At 37.4% G+C, this 16,667-nt stretch overlaps 1 protein-coding gene across 2 annotated transcripts in view; it reads right to left on the reverse strand.

The window, feature by feature from the left end:
• Positions 1 to 16,667, reverse strand: part of wry (delta and Notch-like EGF repeat containing weary) — a 36,921-nt gene that overhangs the window by 5,680 nt on the left and 14,574 nt on the right. For both annotated transcript variants that reach the window (XM_074101609.1, XM_074101608.1), the window contains 3 exons: positions 14,261 to 14,515; positions 8,107 to 8,249; positions 1,699 to 1,821 (listed from right to left, as the gene is read on the reverse strand). In XM_074101609.1, the coding sequence (XP_073957710.1) occupies positions 1,699 to 1,821; positions 8,107 to 8,249; positions 14,261 to 14,515 (521 nt within the window). The remainder of the gene's footprint in view (positions 1 to 1,698; positions 1,822 to 8,106; positions 8,250 to 14,260; positions 14,516 to 16,667) is intronic.

A 16,667-nucleotide genomic window follows, 5' to 3' on the forward strand; every position in this document is an offset into this window, starting at 1 on the left:
TACATAGATAAACTACAGACTAGAACATCGGTTTTATTTTTCATTCTCATATGAATCTTCAGAAAAAGAAAGAAAACAGACGAGTCCCAATTGAAACTGGAGAACAAAATTAAAATGAATGATTATATCATGGGCTGGGGTGTTTGAAAATAGGTAATTCCGATCCGTATTGGCGAGACCTTATTTCAAATATCAAATCTACCTACTAGGTATGTTGAAAATTATTATAGATTTTGTTTTAAAGGAATAAGCCAACTCTGTTGTGTTTCTTGCCGGGTTGTCCTCAATAAAAGTTTTCTGAACCGATGGTAGGTTTTTTGACATTCATAAATGCTTGTTATAGCCTAATGCCCAGTTCACATTATTCCAGTAAAATCGTGCCAGTAGCGATACATTGCGGGGTCACAATCCAAATGAGTTACACAAGATCGATCGAGCAGCGCAGTGTCATGCTGCCATGCTACTGGAACGGTTTTACTAGAATAATGTGAACCGGGCTTTTATTGTATAAAAAAAAGTAAAACCGACTTCAAAAAAATAAAAATCATAACAAAAAATGGAACCGACTACAAAACCCTTGAAAATATTTTTCTAGGTACGTACTAGCTCGAAGTCGGTGCCTCAGCACGAGCCAGCAGGAGTGGGACAATAGTTGTCTACCTCACCTACATACTATGGGTCGCCTGGTGGGTCGTGCTGAGTCACCGACTTCGAGCTAGTACGTACCTAGAAAAATATTTCAAGGGTTTTGTAGTCGGTTCCATTTATTATTATTTTTTAAGTCGGTTTTACTTTTTTGTAAAAAAAAATCTTTATTTCTCACTTTTTAGTGATTCGTAGCCAAAGTTCATCTCACAACGATTCCATTAAGCCCAAACACGACTTAGTTGCTTTGTTTTATAACAGAGTTCCGTTGCCTACCTTCTGGCTTCAGCATTAGATCAGTTCGAAAGAATCATTAACTTAAACTTAAAGTCGCTTATCTAGGTATATTAATCATGATCGTTTATAGACGAGCGAGCATTTCTTAGCTTTGATGAGTTCATCGGTCATCTACTGTCTTCTTCATCAGGTCCAGGTTACCAAATGATACTTTCTGAATGTAAATGCTCATCTTAATGCTAAAAATGTCAAAATCGCTATAGGTGTGCATATAAAATTTGAGGTTTGCCCTGGATTTTCCTAGGATCCCATCATCAGATCTTGACTTGGTGACAATGGACCACCTCAGAAGAATACTCTTTCGAATAAAAAAAGAATTCTGAAAATCGGTCCGCAATTGGCTGAGTAATCGGTGAACATACATATCAAAAAAAAATACAAACATTGGAACATAGAACCTCCTCCTTTTTTGAAGTCGGTTAAAAAATGACTGACTTTGAGCAAATATTAGTATAATTTTCACTCATTCATTCATATTTCATATATCTGCGAAACAAAGGTATTTGATTTGTATTGTAGCTTGTACCTATTACATTGTAATACCGGGAATCGAACCTATCTGCGTGCGGTCGTCAAAAGCTATACCAGAAATTACGATTTTTAAGTCGTGAAAATATACAATATCGACGGGTCTCTGACTCAATATCGTAAGTGTACATATGAAAATTTGTGAAATTGGAATATTTCCTTTAAGATGTGATCGTCGCGCGAGCGTCGCGTCGATAAGAAATATAATCAAATAAAAAGTTTTAATACCGATTTAACCGGCAGATGGCACTCGTCGCCCACGTAGCCGTGCGGGCACTCGCAGGAATAGCTGTTGCCGTGGTCCACGCAGTAACGCTGGGGGGAGCAGGGGCTCGGCGAACACAGGTCCACCTGTAATATCACAGGTAAACCGTAAAATATTAAGTAACAAGACAAAAAATAGTAAAGTTTCCAAAGTTTATCTGTCCTCAGAGTATTAGATGACATCAATAAATGTACATCTACCTATCTAATACCTTTAAACGCGCAATCCTTATGTGTATAGTTTTAGCCCGAGCAAAGATCGGTCGCCCAGGTATTACTTTATTGTGGGCTTTCAAATCGCGATTCGCCCATAGATTTTGTACTATCAGCCAAATAAGTGGTCTATCAATTTTTAAACAAGTTCATTGCAAATGAATATGTCGCTAGTCGAACTTTCAAGTGGACAGACATGTTTATTGGCATTATTGTTTTATGACATGCAAACGATTATCAACTTTATTTAGGGTGGTAGACCACATATTTGGCTGATAGTACCTATGGTAAATTTATAATAGTTAAAACCCCACTCAGCATATCAATTGATTACTTATTTATTTATTTCAAAGTTACTCAGATCAATATAGTTCTCCGGTGCAGCGTCACATGTCACAGATGTTCTAGCAACTGGATCACACGCGGTGCGCGGGGCGGGTGCGAAACATGTCCGAAGATCCTTTTCGTCTTTGAAAAATCTTAGATGTCGCTCAAGCGTATTGCAACAAACAAATGTGTCCCGGAATTAATGCTTCACGGTCATGGTGTCAACTAACTCATTGTTACTTGACGCCTTAAGCACACTTGTTATTGGTAGGTAGCTATGTGTTAAGTTTTAGAGTAATTTTATTTGTCAAACAATATACAACAAGTGCTACAATAAGTGAAAAATTGCAAAATTAAAATTAAATGAAACAATAAAACAAAATAAAATTTAACTAAACACTGTCATTAAATTAACAAAATACTTATAGTCAAAAAGAATAAAAAATAATAAACTAACCTAAAAATCCCCTCCCTGTATCGTGCCCGGTTCAAAAGTTCCCATTATCCCGGCAGCATTGCCCCTCTGTACAGCAACGGACACCTGTTTAGGCGCCACGATCCAGACCGAGGATCGTACCCCCTACCTTTGAGACAACGACCCAAGTCTCTAAACAAATCAAGGGCCTCCGAACCCCAGGGCCCCGCTGTCTCCACCGCAACCGGCACAAAATCGTACACCGGCTCCAAGGCAGAACACTTCGCATGTTTCAACCTCGCAGCATTTTCAGCCGCAGAACCAGCCACCCGCGAAGTTTGCCTCAAATGAGACGCAACGTAAGTGCTTACACACGTTGCGTCCCACAAAAGACAACGCTCCTTCCACCAAGGAACCAATGTGAGACCGTCCGGCCGCTTTTCGTCCACCCTGCTAAGTCCCGGAGGTTCAAGCACACAAGGCACATTGGCCGAAACCATTGCCCGCCGCACTATATCGTTATTAGCGTGGTGCCTAGGAAAACGACCCGCACACCACTGGCAGCTCAAACCATGGTGTCCATCATCCCACATATACAACGATGCACTTCACACTTTGCCGCCTATACGAAATGCTACTGCTACCCTCAAAGAGTTATTATCGAGCAGAGTACCCAACTGAGGAGACGGCAAAGTTGAGCAGCTTATTTTCACGAGGTAGGTATCTAGCTTTTATGAAACCAAGAGAAGGTAAAAGAAATCTTCATGGCGCGGAGAAATTATTTTCTTTGTTATGTAGGTACCCATATACTTCCTTATTTCGCTTCCTATATCAACTTCTTAATGTAAAAGAAACCATTACAAAAATACTTGAGGTATTTTTAAGCTCTGTTGTTCTTATAATACAGTACATAGACTGAAATGAGGTACCTACTGTCGAAGAAACTGAATCACGTACCAGGGTGGAACCTTTTCATAAACAATTTCGCTATGATTTCTTTGGAAAATGTATGAGATGTCAACATGACATTAGTAGCACACAGGCTCCACCCTAGTACGTGATTCAGTTTCCTTGACTGTACCTTGGCTGGAGAATAAGCAACTCATTTTGTCCTAATAGAATATCGCATCACGCAATTAAATTTAAGCGATGAGCAACATTACGTGCGCTGCCCCCTGCCCCTGTGCCTACCCTATACAATCGAATTGAAAACTAGTGAGGCCACCCAGACGACGACGGTGCGTGGGTTGAGTTTTAATGGGGCTGCTAACGTTAAAGATCGGCGATAATGGACGACTTAGGACGCTAGAAAAGCGTTGTTTCTCGAAATGGAGAAAACAAGTGCGCACTTCTTAGGGTAAGGAGAAATTTCAAAATTCAATACCTCGCTCTTCAGTCAATTTAGTAGTCCAACTAACGAATATACAGTGTGCTAGAAAATCAGATGCGGATATTTTGAGGATCGATTATTTGCATCGTTATTAAATTAAATTAAAAAAAATACAGTTAATGTTAATGCAAGGATGATTATTTTTGGACGGAATGGTATTTTTGTATGAAACCAAATAAAATATTGCCACACATTACTTAAATAATTTATATGTATAATTGATTCTTAGGTTATTCTCAAATCTCAAATCATTTATTCAGTAAATAGGCCGCAATGGACACTTTTAAACGTCATTTTTAGAGTTCCGTACCCAAAGGGTGCCAACGGGACCCTATTACTGAGAATCCACTGCCTGTCTGTCTGTCTGTCTGTCTGTCCGTCTGTCACATGGCTCTATCTCTGAAGCCGTAAAAGTTAGACACTTGAAATTTTCACAGATTATGTATTACTGTGGCCGCTATAACAACAAATACTAAAAATAAAATAAAGTTACAAATTAAAGGGGGTCGTCATACAAGAAACGTGTTTTTTTCAGCGGTTTTTGGTTGCTAGGCGTTATTAGCCGTTGCTAAGGCGACCGAGTCACCTAGCAACGGATAGCTATGTCGTTTGAATATTTATATTTACCTTTAAGTTTGCGATTTTAATGATGTTTTATAAAAGCTTCGATAGTAGAATATAGTGTCTGTCTGATTGTGTGGTTTATTCGTTTTTGTGCAAAATTAATAAAGCAATTTATGAACCACAAACCTCAATGAAGCCAACTTTGATAAAGCGCTCGCCAAATCCACACCGTATTAATCACTATGCTTACCTATTGTTTTTTACACTAAAAAATCATACTAAGTATTTAACACTATTTACAAGGTTTATAATACAGTTTTTTTTTTATAATACAGTTTAAAATTTATTCACACTAGTTGACAGATAATTTTTTTAGCCGCGCGCGGCAAGTTGCGGGCAATGGCTTCAGAAGCAATCAGCCAGAACCAAAGAGGATGAGAAAACAAATTGTTTTTATTCGAAATACTTGCACAAGTGCTTACATTTCGGTGATATTTTTAGAAGCTTTTCTTTAGCTTGCCCTGTTTGTTTATTTATTGTTTGTTTTGCTCAAATCTTGGAAGCTTAATTTGACCCACTTCCACATGAACACATACACACATTACACATAAAAAAACTAAAGTATGATTCGAATAGTGTATCCAGCCCACTGTATTTTTTATGCTTATGCCACCAGTAATAGTTTGATTTATGGCATGCTGAGTAAAAGTCACAACTTTATCACAAAAATCTGCACTTACGGTACCCTAAATGTGAATGATTTTAACAGAAAAATAAAATGTCACTCGGTAATAGGTACTTCTTTAAGAACCTATTACCGACCCAAAGACAATTATGGGTCGGTAATAGATTCCCATACATTCTATTACCGAGGGTTATGCGATCATACCATCGTTAATTGGCTTAATTTGGAGTATTGTAAAATCTAATTCCGACCCATGAAAACAATAGGATAGAGTTGTGTTTGCATTACAAATAAAAAATACTTATTACATCCTTGGCATGTAAACAAAATTACATAACTGGTAAGTAAATATAAAATTTCATCGCAATATTTAAACAACTTGGCAAAATAACGGTTTTTATACAAACTACAAATTCAGTATTGAAGTTTTTGTTAAAAATTAAGAGTTTGTTAATACATTTCATACCACGGAAATAGTTTTTTAAAAGCGTGACTATTCACGCAATCTTGATCTATATCGAGATTGGAATAACTGTAACAAATTATATAAACGATAATTTATACCAAAAATAAAGCATGAAGAACCAAAACACCACTTTAAGTATTACCGTGGTCTAGCACGGTATAACAATCAACAGTTAAAAAAAAATCATTTTAACCGTATTTCCGGGCCAAAAAATATACAAAAAGTATTCAGAACTCGTACAAAAAACTATAAAAAGCCATTTAAAAACCATAACATTAGTTCAATTGCCATAACTATTTTGTAAAACACTAAATAAGATTCGAGTCTGCTTGTATGTGGTGTCACGAGTTAGTATGGCAAATCCTCTTCCGTCGGTGCCATTTCGGAAAATCACGAATTGCGAGATCTTTGATTCATTCACATACACTATAGCGCTCATAGATCCGTGAGTCGACTAAATAAGCTTTTATCGTGTAAAATATCTTCTTTAAGAAATCTATCGGTTTGATTATAAAATGCGTATTTTAAATTGCCGCAGTGATGGCCGTCGATTTCGATACCCCCGGTAATAGGCGCCGTTACCTTAAATCCGATGACAATGCAATATTATTATAACATGGAGTTGATCTGATGATAAAGCTAGCGGGTGACCATATGGACTGTGATAAACGACACGACCGCATCGAGTTTGGACTCGTTTGTCGTCTTGACGAGTAATTTGGTAACCAGGGGCATAAAGTACAGTCAGCAAAAAAAAACTTTTATTAAAAGAAGTTTAAGAAAAACTTTCACTGAACTGTTTACGGAACCCTTCATGTACGAGTCCGACTCGCACTAGACCAATTTTTATTTAATCTACCAGCGCTTTCGGAAATACCAAGAAGAATGCGCCGCAAGAAACTTGGCAGTCATTTTTCCAAAATAAAATAATAACAAATAAAATGCTTAAAACTACAGTATACAATTAAAGAAAAAAATACAAAAAAACAATAATAATAAAAATAATTACATACCCTGAAAATATCCGCACCTAATTATCTAGCACCTTATATATAAGAACGTTACTATTGTAAACAGGCGTAATTTTTTAAACAAGTAAACATAACAAACTAATGAGCTTGATTGAGGTGCGCAACAATATTTGCAGACAATTATAACTCTAGGTTCTTCTCAGTATAGATAGGAATCTGATGGCGATTGCTCGTATGTTTGTATGTATATATATGTATTTAAAACTCCGTATTAAACATAAAACACAGGACGGTAATTAACAGTTTACAAGACAAAAGAGATGAATACCTACCTTTAAAAAAATATTTTCAGCCAGCCTTAAAACGATTGACAGACAAAGAAAAGAAAAGATAAAGAAGAAAAAGAGAAGAATACGGTATTTGACTATTTTTATTTACTTTATAAATTAAAACTTGACAATACATGTAATCGAACAGAAAAACAATTTTTAAGATATCTGTATAAAAACACGCGAGTATATTGATATTAACTTTATTGAAAGCTATTTATTACAAAACACTGTAATTATTAGTTTAAATGTTTCAGGGGCTGTTTCACTATCCATTGATTAGTATAAACGTCCAAACGTCTTCCTATAAAATACCTAAAGAGGCAGAGGTAAAGAACACTGCAAGAAACGGGACGTTTATAATAATGTTAACTCAAGAAATATTCTGTACATTATTTATTGTTTTTAATCGCCAGTTTGGACCAAAAAGAAACTAAAGCACTGCACCATATTTGATAATATTTGAAATAGAAAAGAAAGCTTGAACTTCATAGCAGAAACTACAATTAGAATATTTATAAACAGGGAATGAGAGCGGATGAAACTACGAAACACAGTTATTAAATTATGTATAAATGTAAATCGAATTACTTTTATGTAGCAAATTACGTATTAATATTTTGTTATTTTGTACTCACAAAGTCTTCATCTTATTGCTTATTTTATTCATCATCATCATTATTACAACTTCACAAAAAATGTTTAGAACCCCTGCTTCTGTGACCTTCTAGAGTCCAATGTTATCCTGAATGGACTATACCATCGTCAGAAAAAGGATCACGCCCGATTGCCACATTGACTTACTGTTATATTTCTATACATATGTATAACTGACATTGTTTTGGTGTGGTAAAGGATTTTTTTGGTCGACTATATTTAGTACAGTCACATGCAAAAATATCTGACACGTCCCACCAGCCCTAAAAATAGAGTCGTATCAGATATTTATTCCCGATTTGTTGCTATGAGATATGGGTGCTGGTGACTGTGCGTAGAGTCGTTTAAGACTTACCTTGAGCTGGCAGGTGTTGCCAGTGTAGCCGCGCGAGCAGGCACAAGCGAAGCCACCGACGCGGTCGGTGCAAGTGCCGCCGTTGGCGCACGGCGACGACTCGCACTCATTGTACTCCATCTCACAGTGCTCGCCAGTATACCCTGTGAACTCATTGTGATTATGCTCATTGCTATTACAAATTACAAGTCCCCAAGTTGACCATCGAAATCTAGTAGGTACCTAAAAATACCCGTCTGGCGGCCGATCGTAAAATCCGCCAGATCACGAAATAACTAGGCATATCGGGCACATAGACGCTATTTCATGGATTGGCTAAGGAACGTCCGCCATATCGTTCAAAACTCACCGTTTAACGATTTGCCTAGTGACGTTTAGACAGATCATGAAATTCCTAGGCATATTATGAAACGCCGCCATATCGGTGCTGGCACTTCTGGCTCGCTTCGCTCGCTCGCCTCGTGCGCTGTGTTCACAATTCATACTGACCACTCCTTGACTCGCTCGTCGTATCTAAATTTTTCTTTTTTTCGACATATCACGATGCGCCCGGTAGGTATAGAACTGGGAATACCGACGAATGAGTTGCTCTACCTAATCGATCTGCCGTACTGTTTCTCAGGCACATCGTGATATGCCTGGCCAACTTTTAGGCATATCATGATATGGCGAATTTCGTGATCTGGCGGATTTTATGATCGGGCACCGACATATACAAGTACCACCGTCATTATGAACTGCGGAGCTGGCAAAAATATCACAAGATACGAAATTCAACAATACAATCGTGCTCAGATGTTTACGAGCACCTATGTTTATGATGGCGGCTTTACATTACAGCTGTTTTTACTGAAACTTTACTGGTGAAAACGAATCTATTTGGACGAATGTGACATTGTTCTCGAAACACGCAGTACCATCATACCTACAAATATTAGAGCACAATACAAGAGCCGAGCCACTCAAGACTCCACTACCCAATTGGAAAAATGTATTTACCATTTTTTTTATTGAGTGATTTGCCCTATATCTATTATCCACGCTAATAAGTATTATACATAATGTACATACTGCGGTACATAGTGTACATAGAATGTTATTTTATTTTCCTAAATGAAAACTTGTGCTAAAAGGGAATGAAAAGGGAAGAACCCTGCGACAAACCCGCCCGTAATGTTCTTTATTGACCTAAATTAGCAATTCCAAAGTAAAGTATGTTAATCTAATACGTAGGCGACATGAAATGCAAAACAAGAGAAATTTCTCATTCCGGCAAACAAGCCACAAAGGGCCCCTTAACACGACTATGTAAATAAAGATTACGCAACGACATCCGCCGCAGAGGAGCGCCAAGCCAACCAACTCACTTCTAAGTCTTTTTTCAGGGACATATTTTGCATGAAACTCCCATACAATGAACCCCTATTATACTATTAATTAGGTATCCCAGAAATATTGAATAGAAATAAACAAGGACCGTAAATATCAGATTACGTTAAGTGTTTCACGATAAAGGGCAAGATATACATGGCTGAATCTCCTCACAAAATAAAATAGGTAGATACAAACAGTTTTACTCGACCCTACCGTAGCATCATGATAAACATTAAACTCACGAGATCCCACACAAAGACTTTTCCTTTAATTTAATGATACCGTAATTAAAAGCAACTTGACCGGAAGCGGCCTTCCGTGCTGATAAAAATAATCCCTTTAATTTAATGTACCAAAAACTCCTATCTCTTCGGTCGAAAAATCACAGCTAAAAATACTGAACTAGTATAAATTTGGGTGATTCTTGATTTATATGCTACCCTCGTACAACGTTTGTCCGAAAAAGATAAAGGAGTGGATTGCTATACACTCGCAGCTATATGTTATCCAAACAGACAAGTTTCGAATTCCTTTGCCGAAAGACAATCTTGCCCTAGGGACTGTTTGTTTGCCGGCGTAGCTATGAATTTCCTCCTCAGACGGGAAAACAAGTCACTTGATTAATTCACCCCGATTTATTTTAAGCATGGGGGGCATAAGACCACCCGTTAAATAACACAAAGTGCTATTGACGTCAACTAAGTGAAAATAATAAGTGCGAAAACAATTAGCGCCCCGCTCAAAGGAAAGTATTTTTTGTGATCATGATTACGATTCGGAGCGACGCGCCTCGAAACAAAGTTCGAGCAAAAGAAACTATTTTATAAAACTCAATTAAGATGAATCAGCTTTCATCCAGTATTTATTATAACTTAAAAAGAGTATTTAATAACATCGACCTTCATTTAAGTCCAATTAGCACACGCAATTTTTATGATTCAGGCGGCAATTTTTATCTCAATCGGCAAAATCCTTTTGTCCGACCGTCCGTCCGTCTATCAAGATCCTTTTTCTCAGGAACGCGTAGGTATAAAGCTGAATTAATATCAAATACTCAGATATGAAGCCTTATCATAGTAAAATAGAACAAGTAGGTTCACTACGAACAAAAAAAGTACATCGCGCGTCTTAAATGTGTGCGCGCCGGTTGGCGCCGGTACGCACGCACCCGCCGCACGCACACACTGATAATTTAAGGAGGATTAAGTTTTCTTTAGTCAAGGCTGCGCTGCCGTCGGCGCCGTACGTTTCGATTTTAGCTCGCTCGTCTTGCGCTCGCTTTGCGAAATTATCACCTTTTACGTTCTCGTACTCATACTTACGTATTTTTTGTATTAGGTATAGTTGTAAATTAGTAGTATACAAGTGTAGTGTGATGGTTTCGTATGGACACATAAAAAATAATAGATACCTACCAACCTATAAACAATATAGTTATAGTATTATGTGTAGGAAACATGAGTAGTATTTACACAGTCGCCATCACCACTTCAGCGAATTTATAAATAATATTTTAAAATTTAGTATAATGTAATAGAGCGGCAAAGAATCTTGTTTGTCTATACACAGATATTAGATAATTTGAAGTTAACTCTCATACTAAAATTATTCGCCGGTAGGTAATTAATTAATCTAAAATAGACATCGGCAACCCTAGGCATCCGCGCCGGAGTAGGCAGCAGGGCTACTACGAAATTCGAAACTCGAAGTTCGTGTCGTGCGATCCCTCTGACACTTATACTGTTTAGTACGAGAGGGACGGTACGACACGAACTTCGAATTTCGAGTTTCGTAGTAGCCCTGCAGTTAAGGCTCCTAAAGGGTCGAAGTGTGCGTGCATACTTGTTCTATTTTACTATGGCCTTATTGTATAACGCGCGGGCTCTTGCCATCTCTTTCTGTCACCATCTTACACCATTAGTCAGAAATAAATAATGAACGCGATACCAAGCGTCCGCACAATACGGCCTCAGGTCTGCTACTCCTCGAAGCAGTGAAAAAATAAAACGCAATCAAAAGATTGGTAGGTACTGTCTAAACAAGGTGTTCCCATAATATTGTCGGGGTATCAAAACGGGGTCGGTTATCTTAGAAACTTGAATAGTGAACCAATAAGAAAATTCTGAAAACTTCATTCTTTATATATCTGTCTGTTTTCGTCAGTAACCGATTTAAAATTACACCCGACACGACACTGCGTATTTTGCTTAGAAGCGAGGCTCTGCTAACGCGGGATATTAATAAATAGGTACCTACAAATTTGTGCGAAACCCTCGATGTGCAAGTCCAACTTGCAGTAGGCCAGTTTTTTCTCTGTACGTACCTACTGTACCTAATTGCGTGAAAAATACCAATTACAAAACTGTTACAGTTGTTGTTAACGAAAGAGGTAAACAATTTTCGAGCATAAACAAGCGTCAGCGCGTTATTAGCACTTACAACTTATTATTGGAATTGTATAATTCAAGTTACATAAGCTACCTTGTAAATAAGGCCGCGGTCCTGAATAGGCGAGTCCGTGGTGAGGCGGTGAGGCGGCAGGCACCAGCCAGCAGGGCTTGTTAACGTTACCAAATTCACATTATAAGTAACGTTACGTAACGGTAAAATCGCAAAAATACCTTGTACCGGTATTAAATTATAACGTTACTTGATAAATAAACATGTTAACGTTGAACGTTACTTAATAACGGTAAATTTTCTTTACATAGTAGCTAATAGTAGGGCTTGTTAACGTTACCCAATTCACATTATTATAACGTTAAAAAAGTAACATTACTTCAATCGGAAATTTTTGTTTTTAGTTTTTCCGTGACCATGGGACTTGAAATGGACTCAAAACGTCGGGATCAATATTATAATCCGTAAAAAATAGCAATTTTTAATTATTTTTTTATACGAATTACATACAAGCACAAACATATCGTTGTTGAGTAGATTTAATAGCATAAACAAATGTTCTGATTTAGCAGAATGATGACCAGGGACGCCGTTATAATGTAAAAGTGAGAAGTAATCTTTTAACGATACTTTTAAATTGACGTTAACTTTATGTGAACAGCTTATAACGTTAAATATTATATCGGTAAAAATTGTAAAAGTAACGGTACATCGTTTAATGTTAAATCTGTTTGACAGAGGTAACGTTACCAACTTTTTACCGGTATTTGAAGCCCTGCCAACCAGCAAGCACCGCGACCGCACGCCGCCGCCGTGAAGCGAGCGCGGGCAACCTTCCAACTGATCTTCATATAAATCACTCCAACAATTTTACTCGCCGAACATTCGCAAACACGATTAACCATTATTAAATCGAGTAACTTGAAAACGATTTATTACATTAACGACCCTAGAACTCAAACATAAACGCGTGACGGAGATAAGTTCGTTAGTTCAATACACGATGGGTACTTGTTATGGTATTGCGTGATCAGATTAGTTGAATTGAATTTGCATATAAATCATCAGAGGGTAAATGACGTGCCAATAAGGTTACGGTATTTACGACGACATAAATCAATGTTATTTTAACGTTTTAAATACCTACCAAAGTTGATTTGTTTTTCTAACGAACTGCAAATCTTTTTTACCATCACTACATAGATACTCGTATCAAAGTACCGCCAAAGTTAGTGATGAAACTGACGTTCACTCATAATGTAAACCTTTTTATTATTAACAAGGCATTTCGCCTGCGTCCTACGAGATTTTTTTCATTTTTGTTTTGGGTTAAAATAAGATTATAGTAAGCAATGAAATTATATAAGTAGTAGTTCTATTACTTACATATAAACAAACAAAAATCGTTTACCTCTCTGTTATAAATGTAGTGTATTAATACCTAGTATCCCACTAATATTATAAATGCGAAAGTTTGTAAGTCTGTTTGTTTGTTTGTTTGCTTGTTACCTCACCACATCTAAACCGCTCAACCGATGCAGATGAAATTCGATATACAGATAGGTTGAGCCCCGGGAAAGAACAGGATAGTTTTTATCCCGGAAAATTGCGTAGTTCCCGCGGGATAGCGATAATCGAATTCTACGCGGACGTACACATAAAAAAGGTCACACACAATTCTAACTGGTAAAAGGGATATTCCAAGCTTATGTTGACAACAACGGTCTGTTTGTATATTTAATTTTGGTACATGTAGATCTACTGACAACGCAATAAAAAATACCATCAGCAGCTAAGTTACTCCATTTACATCACAATGAGGCATCAAGGTAGCAGCTTGAAAGCACTTTAATCGTCCGTCACCTCCCGTCACCTAGTGAGTTATTACTTAACCAAGCATTCAGTCATTTGTTTAATCATACCGGATAAAACGCTCCAATCGCTCAACATCTGTTTTTATAAAAGGCCACTACAAAACGCTACTTCTTTAGGATTACTACTTGATTGATTCCGTTACTTTGCGGAGGTCGATATCAAGGTACCTACACCATTTTTAACTTGCATTCCACCACAAACCGTGCTCTACAGCCAAACACAGTGTAGTTCATTGATTACTGCTTGTAGCTATCTGTCATTTTCAAAGCACCCGTTTAAACTACCTATCTAGCTCAAGCATCTATATCTAATACCTTTAAACGAGCAATTCTTGTATATAATATAATCAGAATCTCGGAAACGGCTTCAACGATTTTGATGAAATTTGGTATGTTGGGGTTTTCGGGGATGACAAATCGATCTAACTTGGTCTTATCTCTGGGAAAACGCTTATTTTCGAGTTTTAGCCCGTGTAAAGCTCGGTCGCCCAGGTACTTAAACTTACCAGGCAAACAGAAGCAGCGATATTCATGCCCTTCAGAATCGATGTCAGTCTGCTCTATGCAGATGCCGTTGACGCAGGGTTTGTTGGCGCAAGCGCCGCCAACAGTGGGCCGCTCGCAATGCTCTCCGGTCCAGCCGTCGGCGCAAGCGCAATGGAACGTCGTCGACCCATTCATGGCCAGGCTCATGCAGGAGCCGCCGTTTACGCATGGCTCTGAGTAGCAAGGGTCCTTCTCGCATTTTCGACCTGTGAAACCTGATTATCAAAGTGTTTTTTAGAGAAACCCTTTAATTGGAATTATTACTAAAACAATAACCAGCATAAATCAACTTAAACAAGAAAACGGCATAAATTTCATGATGAAAGAAATTTTGCTCTGGCAAACGTACTAAGGGGCCTAAAGCAGGCTGATTTCATTTTTACCTTGTGTAAGGCTTAGTAAAATTGAAAATTAAGATGGAATTAATTAATCCTCCTCGCTTGAGAATGTATTAATATATTAAGCCAAATCAGTGATTAGGTAATATTTAATTCTATACACATTAAACAATTTACTGACTAAATAAATTGGCACAGATCCTAAGCTCCTAACATTAGTAGTCGTAACAGTATGAGAAAGTTTAAGTATAATTAAGAAGAGCGAAGCGTCTCCGTTTCAGCTTGAGCAAAAATGGTTTCGAATGTCCGTTCGGCTGTATATTCTCTTCCTTACTGCTCAATTCAGCCACTAGCCTTAAGTACAGCTATATAGAGGCGTAACACTACATTCAAACGTTGGACCTTTTAGATGACTGGTAGAATTAACGCCTTGGCTCTCAGAGCGGCCAGCGTGACAGTTGTGTCTAATGGCGCGCTAAATCGACATCAAACCACGACAATAATCGCTTAACGATAAAATAATAACGATATCTCTTGTCCGGGTGAGCGGTTAGTTCCAATGGAATGCCGAAAGTTTCTCGAAGAGGGCTACGGTATAGATGTCGCTAGCATCACTGCTTAAGTGGCTAAATAAAAAAACAAACAAGCTGAGATAATTATGTGGTGCATAGGGGAAATTCGTGTCTGTAATGTGTCCAGCAGTGGTGTAGCGGTATAGCACACGGCACGGAATGCCGAGGACCTGGGTTCGATTCCCAGTGCTGGTCTTATTTTTCTGGTTTTTCTGTGCATCTATATTTCAGTTTGTATTTTCAATTTAGGTTTTACGGGATGACCGTAAAAGTAAATATTTGGAATTGAAATAAAAAATACAAAAAGGTTCCAAAAACCAATCTAAATAATCGCTTGCCAATGAAGCGACCTTGAGATACAGTTAGACACTCGAGTTACAATATGTATACATATAATAAGGTTTAAATAGTTTAGAAATAAGAATAATCATTTTATTTCAGTTTACGCAAAATAGGCCACATAGACGTCGAGTTGCGGAGAACAGTCCGCTTTATATCTATGTATACTACCTACCTATACAAGGTGTTAATTAAATAACTGAAAACCAAAAAGTAAATTGCTCAGAATCGAGAGTAGAATCGATTACACTATGTTTTAAATAAGGTTGTGTTTGTTTTTTAAATCCCTTTTTTATTGTGTCCAGTCTAAAAGTTACCTACGACTGCAACAGGCGCCAGTTAAATATTTTAGCGAGGTTGTCTACTATTTCGATAATGGCCGGTTTGCTGTCAATGTGTGATTTTCTTCTAAAAACGTCAAAGCGCAACTGGCAAAATCAAATCATGAGTGTAGAGTTAGAAATTAAGTAGAATTACTGACTTAGCAAAACACTCCAATATCTTTTAAAATAATGAAGCTATTCAAAAATAAATTCAATCAACTTATTTAAAATTAAAAAATATTTTTGGGTGTCTGAGGTTTTCAGTTAATTAATTAACACCTTGTATTTAAGTTGAACTCTATTTTATGTTTTATACCATAAATATTAAAATATTCATTCAATAGGTATCCCATAAGGGAAAAGAAAGAAAGTTTTAGAGTAAAATGGTTGTGATTGTGACATGTATTATAGGTAATATAGAAAGAAACTAGGTAAAAAAAAAACTGTGAACCAGGATTTAAAGCCGTCAACCCTCTGAGCATCCTCTGAAACTCGATAGGACACACCCATGGAGAAACCAGTAGGAGTACGAGTATATAGCTTTTGGGCGCACTAAACGCATATTACAATGTCTGTTTACATAATAACTAAAGTGCAAAAACATGTATCTATTCGGACGACCCAAAAATATTAGACGACCGTATTATTAGGTGCCTACACCGGCGGTGTAAAAGCATACTGTAGTTCCAATTTTTACACTAAGATTCTACGATTCCCTTTAAAAAATGCTCCTCACATTATTGTTACGAAGCGCTCTACATTCTCTACTGCACAATTTAAATTAATAAAAAAAGA

This window comes from Choristoneura fumiferana, chromosome 18, assembly GCF_025370935.1.
Source record: "Choristoneura fumiferana chromosome 18, NRCan_CFum_1, whole genome shotgun sequence".
Taxonomy (NCBI): domain Eukaryota; kingdom Metazoa; phylum Arthropoda; class Insecta; order Lepidoptera; family Tortricidae; genus Choristoneura; species Choristoneura fumiferana.